Here is a 13,828-nt window from a genome sequence, read left to right as displayed (position 1 = left end):
TACAAAGGACCCATTCAAAAGGTAAAAGTCTAACTGAATACATTACAAAACCTCACGAAGTTTCCTAGTCCTGTGACTTTAGAGATGGACTTTCTGATGCTTAAGAGTTAGGCTTGAATGTGGCATGCATAGTCAAAGCACTCAAACAAGGTTACTGGTCAGAAAACCTTAGAATGGGCATTAACCATTGCTAGAGACTCCAGCAAAGGATGCAGCAGAACTACGGAAAAAGAGGTTGGAATGTGAAATACATAAAGTGTCCCTGAATGGTGTAAAAAGCCAAAGATGATATCGATGTGGCAAATCCTCTCATGATACCATTAACTGTTGATTCGAAGAAAAAGTCTGCAGGAAGTTTCACAGACAAGGTCACATAGAGAGAATGTACAAGTCAGACAAAAGGCACAATGGAGTGAAATGTCTCAAACACCAAAATAAACAAATGCATCATCTGTCTGAACGTAAAAAAAAGTATCAGACAATGCAGAGTCTGACAAAGATGAACTGTCATGCCCAGAATTGCACAGTATTACTGAAGCAGATCACAATATAATATGGATCACAATAGATGTATCTGGTATAAAAGTGAAAATGGAGCTGGATACAGGGTCAGCTTTGTCTATAATTTCAGGGGTGGACTACAAATAATATGATATCATCATGCAAGGATGGCCAGCGCATGTTTCCATATTTCTCAGCAAGATGAGACCAACTGTCAGTATGTCAAAGAACACTGATATGTGGATCTCCTATTGTGGTTCCCTTTAAACTGTGCACCAGAGTGTTAGAAAATCTGCACGATGGATTTTTGGATACAGTCAAGAGGAAGTGTCTCACCTGGAGCTACATGTGGGGGCCAGGAATAGATAAACAGACTGAAGTCTTGGCCAAAAGCTATTACAGATGCCAAAAAGTTCAAAATGCACCCCCACAGTTACCATTATACCCGTACAAGTGGCTGCCGTCACTATGCCAAAAATACATATTGACTTTGCTGGGCCATTCATGGACTCATGATTCTGATTGCTGTGGATGCTCATTCAAAGTGGCTGGAGGTTACACCAGTGAACTCGATCACTTCAGCAAAGACTGTGTCTGCTCTGAGGATTATCTTTGCCAGAAATGGCTTACCAGAACAAATTTTGAGAGACAACGGTTACATACCCTGTGGGTATCTTGTAACTGTCTTATGAGCATGATGTAATGGTCTTGTGATGGTGGGGAGATGTAGTTTTCCCAACAGTGAGAGGTCATGTGATGGCCTGTTTCAAAAGGTATAAAAGGGGAAAGCCTTGCTGTGACACAGATCAGTTTGTTGTTCAATTCGTCAGTTACTCTGTTATGCTGCGTATTCGTCTCATAATGCAGTTTTTTTTTAAAGTGGAGTTTTGCTTTCTATTTTAGGTCTCAAAGGTTATTTCTGGCAGTTTCACTACAACACTGCCAGTTTCAGTCCAGTCGGAGGGTGAAGATTTATGGAAGTATGGAAAACCCGAAGGATCGCGTAAAGTTGGTGTCGTCGTCGGTTGTACAAGGTTGACCTTATTTAATCTTCATTCAAGGAATTAGTAACCTGCATCTGAGATAATCCCTGCCATAAGAGCGGAATGGGTTAGATGCAGCGTTATTCGCCAAGGAAGGTCAGTTCCTTTAAGCCGTTTTTATTTCCTTCATTGTAAATCCTTCGGCTGATGCATATTTCGGCTAGGATCAGCAGTAACGTCACGTCGTCAAGGAATTCAATACTTCAGGGAAGTCTCGCCTAATTGACTGTATAAATCTCTTGGACTTTTGCATTTATCACTTTAAGAACTGTTCAAGTTGCCATATAGCAGTTAACTTCCGGTTAAGTTAGTAGTTTGTTTACTTTTCATTTGTTGTTCAGCTGAGTTTTAAATAAATGTTTCTTTGTTTATAAAAAACCTGTCTCAATTCTATATTCATTGTTGCCGTATCATAACACGACCACACTACATATCAGAAGAAAATTGGCTTCAGACATTTCAGTCAACTCCTCACCACTTAGCAATGAACGGGTTAGCTGAAAGCTTTATCCAAACTTTCATGAAATCCATTAAAGTGATGGACAAGGAGGACACTTTTCTACAGCACAAGGTGAATAACTTTGTTTTTGTGTATGGGAACTCTGTTCATGCGATGATTAATCAAACACCTGCAGTGCTGTTCCTGAACAGTATCCAGAGATCTCACATAGATCTTCTGAAACTAGATCCATGGAAAGAAGTGCTGAATGAACAGTTCAGCCAGTTGCCAAGTAAAGCAGCAAGGAGCTTCAAGATTGGAAAGAAAGCCCTAGCACATGATTGCTGAGAAGACAAATGGACACCTGGCAGGATAGCTAAAACAACTGGACCACTGCTCTATACAATGAATGTTGGAGATCAGACCTTGAGATGTCATGTGGACCAGATACAGCATGCTCAACCGAAGAACACACCTGAGTTGATTGCTCAATCCAAAACTAAACAAATGCATAAAGTGACTGAATACAAAACAGAATCAGACAACACAGAGTCTGGAAAAGGTGAGCTGTCATGCCTAAAACTGCAGAGCAGTACTGAAGCAAATCACAAGATGGACACATTACAGCCACCAGCCTTATCTCTGTCACTGAGAGCAACTTGACACTAATATCCAAGAAAATTGTCTTAGGAAGGACACCTAACAAGCCCAATGCCACTCCGCAGGTTCAGAGGCACTATCCTGAAAGAAACAGAGCACCACCCAAAAGACTGAACCTTTAGAAATGTGAAGTTAGTTATGACTGTCATTGTGTATGCAGGTTTACTTGGAATATGGGTTTATGAAAAGGAAATTGAATGTTTTGTACATGTACAGTTTTATATTGCAAAAATCTAAAGGGAGAGGAAGTGGAATGTATGGATCTATTTCTTTTAGGACAATGGTTTACTCCCCCCCCCAATTATGACTACATATTGACCCATTGTCTATGCTTGTGCTGTTGTTTGCACATGTACACATGCACATTGTTCTCTCTCTCTCACTGAATGCACCAGTTAAAGCCATCTTCCATGTATATCCATTTATTTAATGTGTATGTAGCTGTGCACAGACACAACAAGAAAGGATTAAGAATCCTTAGTTTAATTAGCTTAGTACAATATCATGGGCCTAGAGTCTTTCGCCACACTGTACTCTTCTGTGTTCTATGAACTTGCTTCACCATTTAATCAGATCACACCTTGTGTCCATTTTAAATCCCAGGAAGGAAATCCCAGTGATGACTGTGACTTGTTTACAACTTTGGGCACTTTTCCTAGGAGCCCACTCTTATGATATAGATTTCCAGGGTACCAAACAACACAGTACTGGTGACAGCTTGTCACATCTTCCACTGTTGGCAAGTGAAGAAGAAAAGTCTTCATACTGTGACCCAACAGAAGTGTTTCGCACAACATTGGTGGACTAGTTGCCAGTAACAAATACAAAAGGAAACAAGGAATGACACAACATCGTCAAACATCTATGACATCATCAAGCAAGGATGGCCAGTTCATGGTAATCCTTTGTTTCCAGAGTTCTCAGTGAGATGAGATCAACTGTTGGTTTGTCAAAGAACACTGATAGTATGTCTCGTGTTGTGGTTCCCTCTAAACTGCACATCAGAGGGTTAGAAAAGCTGCATGAATGACACCTGGGTACAGTCAATATGAAGAGTCTCTCCTGGAGCTTTGTGTGGTGCCAGGAATAGATAGACTGAAGTCTTGACCAAAAGCTGTTTGGGATGCCACAATGTTCAATATGCACCCCCACAAGGGAGTGGACAATATACAATCTTTACTATGGCAAAGATCGTATATTGAATTCACTAGGCCATTCAAGGACTCCATGTTTTTGATTGCTGTGAATTTCCATTCGAAGTGGCCGGATGTCATATCAATGAAGTCAACCACCTCAGCAAAGACTGTCTCTGCTCTGAGGACTATCTTTGCCAGAAATGTTTCCCTGAACAAATTGTGAATGACAAAGTTCCACAAATCACGTCAGAAGAGTTCAAACTATTCATGAAGAAAAATGGCACCAGACATTTCAAACCAGTTCCTCACCACCAGCAATGAACAGTTTAACTGAAAGGTTTGAACAAACCTTCAAGGAAGTCGATTAAAGATCAAAACAAGGAGGACTCTTCTCTACAGCACAAAGTGGACAGCTTCCCTTTTTGTGTACAGTATTGGAATTCTGTTCATGCGATGACAAATCAAACCCCTGCAATACTGGAATCTGAGATCTTGCATCAACCTCCTGAAACCATTTCTAAGCAGAAAAGTGCAGAATAAACAGTTCAGCCAGTTACCAAGTGAATCAGCAAGGAATTTCAAGGTTGGACAGGAAGTCCTAGCATGTGATTACAGAGGGGATAAGTGGATACACAGTAGGATAACTACAAGAACTGGACCATTGATATACACATTGGATATTGGAGATCATACATGGAGACATCATGTAGACCAAATACTGGATAGTCTGCTGAACAACAAACCTGAGTCAACTGCATCCAACAAGATGGACATATTACAGTCACTGGACTTATCTCTCAGTGACACTTGCAACACAGAAAGTTGTCTTTGACAAGACACCTGTCAAACCTAATACCACTTCGGAGATCCAAAGGAGCTATCTTGTGGGAAACAGAGTGCCACCAGAAAGACTAAAACTTCAGTGTAGTGAAGTTAGTTATGGACTATTATTGTGAAAGCATGTTTATTTAAATATAGGCTGTTAAAGAGAAATTTAATATTTTGTTACATGTACAGTATTATGTTACATTAATCTAAAGGGGGAGGAAGTGCAATGTATGGATCTATTTCTTTTAGAGTAATGACTCCCCTTAGCACTACTTATCTACTGATAACTTACCTATGCTCATTGATCTGTTGTCTATGCATGCACATTGACCTGCTCTCTCTCTCTCTCACTGAAACGTGAATACACCAGTTAAACTTCACCTCCTGCATGCGTGTTTTTATTTTATTTGATATGCATTAGTACAGACAAAAGACAGCTTCTATCCCGCTGTTATCAGACTCTTGAACAGACCTCTTGAATGATAAAATGGACTCTTAATCTCATAACCTACCTTGTTATGATCTTACACTTTATCATTTACCTACTCTGTACTTATGCTGTAGCATTACACTTTATTCAGCATTGTTATTGCTTTATTGTTCCACCTCAATGCACACTGTAATGATTTGATCTGTATGAACAGTAAGCAAGACAACTTTTTCCCTAAATCTCAGTACATTGAATAATAATATACCAATACCAATGTGTGAATGTTCCTTTTTTTAAAATGAACTGTATCATAATGAATTTTCTCATATGCTTATGTCTCTTTAAGAAAACTAATGTCATCATTGTCTATCTCCTTCTTATTCATCTTTTACACTATACTGTATATTCGTCTTGAAGGATCCCACACACCCTGCTTGAGGACTGTTTGTCCATCTCCCATCTGGGAGGAGGCTAACTGGCATCCCATGCCAGGACCACCGGACTTAACAATGGCTCCTCTCCCTCATGAGTAAGACTGATCAGCACCTCCACCCACTAAGTCCACCAGTACTTTGTAATTTTGCATCAGTCACCTTATGTACAGACTAGTGTCACTTTATAGACATACAGTCAACCTATGTATATAAGCTACCTTATGCATTTTTCTTCATTGCATGTTTTTTTTTCTCATTATTATTTTGTTCTTTATCTTTTGTGGGATTTTTTTTGTGTTGCATCAGATCTGGAGTAATATTTATTTCATTCTTCATACACGTGTAAAGAAATGACATTAAACAATCTGGAATGCTGTAACTTGTAACAATGTTAAGCCTATACTGTACTGCTGCCAAAAAACAACAAATTTAATGACATATGTCAGTGATAATAATAAACCTGTGTTTGATTCTGTGATAGAATGCACCACCAACTTTGCTTTGTTAACTGATCAACTGCAGACCAGGTAGAGCACGGTAGATTGTAGAAAGGGTCTTATTTATGTGTCTGTAGTCATCAGTGGTCAACCACAATGATCTCTGGTCAAATCTTTGCATTATTTAGGTGAGTCTTGTATCCACCAGCACTGTGAATGTGAGGATTGAAACTCACTTTGGGTGCATTCAGTCTGATAACTACTTATAAGACTATTAAACTGTACTCTTGTAAAATAAGATGGACTCTTGACCTCACAATCCATCTTACTATGAACTTGCACTTTATTGTTTACTGGCACTACATTTTTCTCTGTAGCTGTTACACTTTCATCTGCCCTGCTATGGTTTTATCTTCTTCTAACTCAGTCCGTTCCACAGTCATTTGATCTATATGGATAGCATTTTCATACAAAACATATCCTCCACCCCCATCATCTTGTTCTGGCTTCTGCCTCCTTCCTTTCCAGGACCGATGAAGGATCTTGGCCAAAAGCACCTGACTTGAGCTTCTCCAATATTTTATTTGAGTTGCTTGCAATTTCCAGCATCTACTGAATCTCTCGTATTTCTCGTATGTGAGACACTGTACCCTGGTACGTGAGAAACCAGTTCATGTCATTCTGTTGAATCAAAGGTGGTGGTGAATCGGCACATAGGAGGGAGATTGAAAATCAGGCTGAGAGGTGCCAGAACAGTCTCTCACTCGATGTCAGCAATACCAAAGAGCTGATTATTGACTTCAGGAGGAGGAAACCAAAGGTCCATGAGCCAGTCCTCATCAAAGGATCAGAATTGGAGAGGGTCAGAGTGATTTTCATGTGTGCATACTCAATAAACCCATAATAACATAATAATCATAATGAAATCTGTCACGTTCTCCTTCGGGTGTAACGAAACGCCGAATTTAACGTCCGGATAAACCACAGTTAATAAGAACCAGATCGCAGTAAGATTAACCATTTACTGTTCACTCTTCACATTAACATATGGTGAAAACTGTTGATAAAACAATACAAGATTGATACAGTATTTGTTCCTTCCTTAATATCACATTTCAAGTGTAAATACTTGCAAAGGTGACTATAACTACATTACACTAAGGTGCAGTATACAGGGAGAGTTTACCTGCTCCATTGACTACTTTAAATACACTTCCATGCAAACTATCCGCGACTCTTTAACTAACGAAAGCATAAACATTATCTACCGTCGTTACCTCTAACAGGATCAGCATTAATATCTTAGTTCAATATATCGATTATCTATTAACTTACAGCGTTGCTCTCACTGTGATTTCTCATGCCTGCAAAACTGCTTGTGCTCAGGTGAGCCTCGTGGAAAGCCCCCACCCTCGCGCTAATTTCAAACCGGTGTTTTCCCACAAGACGCGGCGAAACCGGATGTGACGTCATCGCATGCCGATATATTTTACATGCAATGAATACACTTTAAACACTTCTAATTCTAACTAGAAAATACTATTGAATGAATTACTAAGCGAAAATATTATAAACTAAATAACTGTCGTAAAGACAGCACACTCCCCGCTTGACCTTCGTAAGGTCACAATGAGCAGAGTACAAAACTTAGTCTCTTAATCAGTCATTGGGTAGAAGTAGAATAACTTCTGTAACTGGCCCTTGGTAAATTTTCACATCGCCTTGGTCGGTAGTCTTCAATTCGATCTTCCTGACATGTCCATCCCCGATAGGGAATGTAGCAGTGATTCTGGCCATTGGCCAGCTGTTGCGGGTGGCTTGCTTGTCCCTGAGCAGGACTAAGTCTTCAACTTGAAGATTCCTTCGGGGTTCTGTCCACTTTTGTCTCTGTTGCAACAAAGGTAGATATTTTTGTCTCCAGCGAGGCCAGAACTGATTTGCCAGAGCCTGGACTTGTCTCCATTGCTTTGTGTACAAATCCTTGTCTGAGAAGTCTCCTGGTGGAGGAGGTGCTCCTGCCTTCTGTGTAAGGAGCATTGATGGCGAAAGGATGAAGGGGTTTTCTGGGTCAGAAGACACAGGTAGGAATGATTGTGCGTTTATAATGGCTGTGACCTCTGCCATTAGGGTGCACAGTACCTCGTGGGCCAATCGGGTGCGTTGCTGCATCTCAGGTTTCCTTTTCCGGGTTTTCCGTAAGGACGTGAACCGTTTGACTGCCTGCTCTTTGTTATCTGGTGAGCGCTGGCGTGGTTCTCTGATTGGCAATGGGGCAACCCCATTATTTGCTTCATCTCTGAAGACCTTGGTGTCTTTGGGTTTTAAAGAAATGGTATCTTGAGCTGATTGTGCAAGTTTGTTTCCGTGCTCGGTTTGAACGAAAACTGACTGACCTAGCGTCTCGTCGGTTACTTTACGCTTGGTAATGTCTTGTTGTGCTTCTTTAGGGTACACCTCAGTGAGGCAGATCTCGGAACAAGAACGGCTTGACTGAGTTTGACCGCAAACTTCTGTACAGTTCGAGCTGACAATTGTTGTCCTGGAGTGAACCTCTCCCTCCCCGCCGTCCTGTTGTGGGGGTGAAGGAGCGTTGTCGGTTCTTTCATTCTTGACTTCATCACGGAGCCGTGAGGGTAAATTTCCTTCCTCGTATGGATGTGATGCAATCGTGACTCTCTGAGGTTCCTCGTAGCTGGGGAAGTTATCGAATACGTATGGAGAGGGGAGACGAGCCTGCCTGTCTATTTGAGATTGTACATAGTCGCTTGTGCGTTCCAGTCTGGTCCTTTCTAAAGTAGATCTTACTGCGGTCAGATCACGCGACCCTTCAGCTTCTTCTATGTACTTTGCTTCCGCCATGGCAGCTTCTTTTTCTCTTTCTCGCTGCAGCACTTGCAACTCTGTCGATATTTTTGCCATTTCCAACTGGGTTTCGGCTTCTCTGGCGGCTTCTTCTCTTTGTCTGGCGGCCCTTTCTTTCTGGATTTCGGCTTCTCTGGCAGCCTCTTCTCTTTGTCTGGCGGCCCTTTCGGCTTCTCTGGCGGCCCTTTCTTTCTGGATTTCGGCTTCTTTGGTGGCCAGTTTCATTTTCAAAACTGCCTCTTGTTTGGCGTAATGCAGTCGCACCTTGGCGGCTTCTGCCTTGGCTCTTGCCTGTGTGGACTTACTTGATGTCGTTCTACTGCCCTTGTCGCTGGGCGCCATCGACTTGATCCCGGATCGAGCTGACATTGCAGCACTTGAAACACCTGATAATGCCGCTTTTTCACTGTCACGTTCTCCTTCGGGTGTAACGAAACGCCGAATTTAACGTCCGGATAAACCACAGTTAATAAGAACCAGATCGCAGTAAGATTAACCATTTACTGTTCACTCTTCACATTAACATATGGTGAAAACTGTTGATAAAACAATACAAGATTGATACAGTATTTGTTCCTTCCTTAATATCACATTTCAAGTGTAAATACTTGCAAAGGTGACTATAACTACATTACACTAAGGTGCAGTATACAGGGAGAGTTTACCTGCTCCATTGACTACTTTAAATACACTTCCATGCAAACTATCCGCGACTCTTTAACTAACGAAAGCATAAACATTATCTACCGTCGTTACCTCTAACAGGATCAGCATTAATATCTTAGTTCAATATATCGATTATCTATTAACTTACAGCGTTGCTCTCACTGTGATTTCTCATGCCTGCAAAACTGCTTGTGCTCAGGTGAGCCTCGTGGAAAGCCCCCACCCTCGCGCTAATTTCAAACCGGTGTTTTCCCACAAGACGCGGCGAAACCGGATGTGACGTCATCGCATGCCGATATATTTTACATGCAATGAATACACTTTAAACACTTCTAATTCTAACTAGAAAATACTATTGAATGAATTACTAAGCGAAAATATTATAAACTAAATAACTGTCGTAAAGACAGCACAAAATCAATGAAAGGCCACACAAAATGGGTGTTCAACCAGTGTGCAAAAGACAACAAGCCATGCAAGTACAAAAGGAAAGAAATAATAATAATAAATAAATAAGCAATAAATATCAAGTCCTTGAAAGCGAGTCCATGGGTTGTGGGATTAGTTCAGTGAAGGGGCAAGTGAAGTTGAATGAAGTTATCCCACTGGTTCAAGAGCCTGATAGTCGAGGTGCAGTAACTGTTCTGAGCCTGGTGGTGTGAGTCCTGAGGCTCCTGGACCTTTTTCCTGATGGCAAAAGCAAGAAGACAACATGATCTGGGTGGTGAGGTTTCCTGATGATGGATGCTATTGGATCCTTAGGCCATGTTGGTTGTTAACACCAATGACTCATTTCATTCACTATGTGTTTCAATGTGCTTGTGAAAATTAAATGAATTTGAACTCCAGTTCCAGACTGAATTGTTAATGTGCTGCTCATGATGATGAGAATGAGAGTAGTGTTCTCCCACTCATTTAAAATGTTCCTTAGTGTTTCCTGAGTTCCAATATTGTGGTGAATGAGTGAAAATCTTCTCATATTCCCCATCCCCATTTTTTAAACCAATCCTGGATCTGGACTGAAAAGCCATTGAGGGGAATGCGATGGGATTTGTATCCTAAATCAGAATCCCACTTCACTTCTCCTGAGAGATTCATGTGTTTAACCTGCACCCTGAATCAGGCTTTCGCTTGGGGGCCCAATCACCCTCCTATTTGTGGATCAGGCTGAGGCAGCACACCAAGAAAATCTCTTGTACAGCAATGGTGAATTTCTTGAACAAGTCTGTTCACTCACCGCTGTTGTGGTGTACACTGGGGAGCGCTTCTATTGAAAGCGTCAAGATACTCCACTGATCCCAAAAACAGAAATTCATTGCATTCTCATTGCAATAGTTACCTTGAGATTTCATAGGTTCATCAGTAACTCACTTGTCTTCATAGCACTTGATTGTTTTATACCAGCAGGATTGCTTCACCTGTCTGACAGATGGGTCTATGCCTTCCTTACCAGACAGCTACTTCTCCCATTCTCATTGCAATTAAGTGCTCTAATATACAGTTTTGTATTTCTGTTGAGACACTGCTTAACTCAAGTTCAGTTCTCCTGCATTTAAGCTATATTCCAAACTCCATTCATGTATCTTTCTTCCAGACACTTCCCCGACCCAATGGCCATTTTTCTCTTCCAGCTTAATATACAACATTCTAATTCTGGATTCTGCCCCCTTTCTTTTCGGTTCTGATGAAGGATTTTGGCCTGAAAGTTTGATTGTTCATTTTGCTCTAGAGATATTGCCTGACCTGCTGAGTATTTTGTGTGTGTTGCCTAAGGTTTCCTGCATCTACAGAATGTCTCGTGACTTCTGCTACTGGCGTACTTGCCCATCGTTCCTTTCAAAGTTCAAAGTTCAAAAGAAATTTATTATCTAAGTACTTATACTTATGCTTTTGGCTCGGTTTTTTTTTGCTATTTATGTGATTTGATCTTTTTCCTTTGAGTGTCAGGTGTTTGATGTTTTTCTTCGAAGGGATTCCATGGTGTTTCTTTGTTTCATGGTTATCAGTGGGAAGATGACTCTCAGGGCTGTATGTTGTATACATACTTTGATAATAAATGTACTTTGATTCTTTAAATACTTTATATTACCACATACTACATTAAAATTCATTTTCTTGCAGTCATTTATAGGGTAAAAAGAGAAATCCTATAGAATTTATGAAAACTATACATAAACAAAGACTGACAAATTACTGATATTTCTAATTTGTATTGGCAATTTATCTTTTCAAATATGTATGATTAAGTTGATTACATTACAAACCTTCCCAATTTAATTATGAAAATTCCTTCTAGAGCCTGCATGATTCCAACAGTAATGGTTGAGCCACAGCAACACATGGGAAAAGCTTCCACTGACCAGGATAGTGATAGTCTGAACCTTTATTTGCCCATTGGAAGTAGATGCCAATGGAACTCAGAGCATGGAAATCAGGAGTGAATAAATCAGATAAAGAAAGTGAGATTAAAATCCTCATGAGAAGATATGACAGCAGCTTTCCAATTCATGAAGGGCTTTAAGAAGTAGATTCAAGTACACATTTATTATCATTGACGTACATCACGAGCATTTGTTGCTTTGTGTCAGCAGTGTTGTGCAATGCATAAAATATACTATAAATTACAATAAATAAATAAACAAACAAGCAAATAAATAAAATAGTGTCAATGAAATATAGTGAGATCATATTCATGGGTTCATGGATCATTCAGAAGTCTGATGATAAAGGGGAAGAAGCAGTTTCTATGCATTAAGTGTGGGTCTACAGGCTTCTATACCTTCTAGAAGACATGCCTTGGATGGTGAGGGTTCTTAGTCATGGATGCTGCTTTCTTGAGGCATTGTATTTTGAGGGTATACTCAGTGGTGGGGAGGGTTGGGCCCATGGTGTAACTAGCCAAGTTTACATCATTATGCAGCCTCTTACAGTCTTGCACATTGGAAACACTCAGTTTGCTCTCTTCTACAGAAAGTTTCTGTAGAAATATTCTAGTCTTTGGTGATATACAAAATGTCCTCAAACTCCTAATGAAATCTTGCTGCTGGTGTGTCTTCTTCATGATTGCATCAATGTCTCAGGTCCAGGATAGATCCTCTGAGATTCTGATGCCCAGAAACTTGAAACTGTTCACTATTTCCATATTATTTCCTCAATGAGGACTTGTGGGTGTTATCCTGATTTCCCCTTTGTGAAGTTCACAATCATTCCCATGTAAAGTCAGTGGTGAGCTTGTTTAAATAGGTCGGTAACCATGAACACGCTAGACCAAATGGCCTGCCATTTAAGCCAATGATGTAAACATTTTGGGACGGAGAATGGTTATATATTCAAAAGCTTTTCTGTTCATTGTGGCATCGCCAACACCACTTTACCTTCCAACAAGGACATATACATAGAAAAAAGCCAGCAAAAAGATAAAGGATCCTACCCACCCTGCTTTGGAAGAGGCTACATAGCATCCACTCCAGGACCAGCAGACTTAGAAACAGTTGCCTTCCCCAAGCAGTAAAGCTGAACACCACCTCCACCCACTAAACCACCCCTTCACACCCCAAACCACCACTACTTTATCTTTTCCTGTCAGTCACCTTATATACAGACACTCCTGTGCCTAGTGTCATTTTATGGATATTCAATCAATCTATGTACATAAGCTATATACTGTATTTACATGTATTGTGTTCTTTACCTTATTGTGTTTTTTTATGCTGTATCAGATCCGGAGTAACAATTATTTTGTTCTCCTTTACGCTTGTGTACTGAAAATGACATTAAACCATCTTGAATCTTCAATCTGGAATCAGTCATGATCACAGTTTCAAGAGGTATGATAAGCTAAAGGAAATTTCACATAAAACATTTCTACCCAGACTGACACAAATTTCGATGAATAAAATTTAGAGGAGAGGAAGGAACAGGAGGTACCAGGAAGGGTATAAATCCGGGAGTTTATGAGATTTAGCATTGTAGCAACTCAGATGAATTGAATTTCCTTTTAAATGGGCCTTCAACTTCAAAAAGACTTCAATAAAATATATATTTCCCTTGTTGAATGATTTGGTTTTCTAGTTAAATTAAATTGCAGCACATCGGAAAGCAGTCCAGAGCCAAAACTGAAAACCCCTGTCATTATCCTCAGGAAGATAGATAGGTTTTCATTAACAGTCTGCAGCTGTAACTGTGCCTTCAAGCTGGAGCTCAGTGGGTCCCATTCCTGTCTCCATCTGAAGGTTATGGATTCAAGTTACACTCCAGAATGGTAACAGCCATGGGCAGTAGTGGGGAGGTGATTCTTAGATTGTGCCCACAGAGTCAAATGAATATCTTCATGTTCCTTCTGATTACTCTTCAACAACAGTCTCCAACCTTCACCCTCTCCTACTCCCAAAT

General features: G+C 40.4%; 1 protein-coding gene across 1 annotated transcript; it reads right to left on the bottom strand.

The window, feature by feature from the left end:
• Window positions 1-7,260: 7,260 nt before the first annotated feature.
• LOC132406606 (uncharacterized) lies at window positions 7,261-9,849 on the bottom strand. The gene is made up of 2 exons (XM_059992414.1): window positions 9,585-9,849; window positions 7,261-9,306 (listed from the first exon to the last, which is right to left on the bottom strand). Exon 2 carries the CDS (start codon window positions 9,137-9,139, stop codon window positions 7,568-7,570), a length of 1,572 nt encoding a protein of 523 aa, XP_059848397.1. The 5' UTR covers window positions 9,140-9,306; window positions 9,585-9,849; the 3' UTR covers window positions 7,261-7,567.
• Between the last annotated feature and the right edge of the window lie 3,979 nt (window positions 9,850-13,828).

This window comes from Hypanus sabinus, chromosome 17, assembly GCF_030144855.1.
Source record: "Hypanus sabinus isolate sHypSab1 chromosome 17, sHypSab1.hap1, whole genome shotgun sequence".
Lineage (NCBI taxonomy): Eukaryota > Metazoa > Chordata > Chondrichthyes > Myliobatiformes > Dasyatidae > Hypanus > Hypanus sabinus.
The sequence above is the reverse complement of the archived record's forward strand: the minus strand, read 5'-3'. Positions and strand labels throughout refer to the sequence as shown.

Coding starts and splice junctions, on each gene's coding strand:
- LOC132406606 (XM_059992414.1), bottom strand. CDS start 9,139: ATGTCAGCTCGATCCGGGATCAAGTCGATGGCGCCCAGCGACAAGGGC.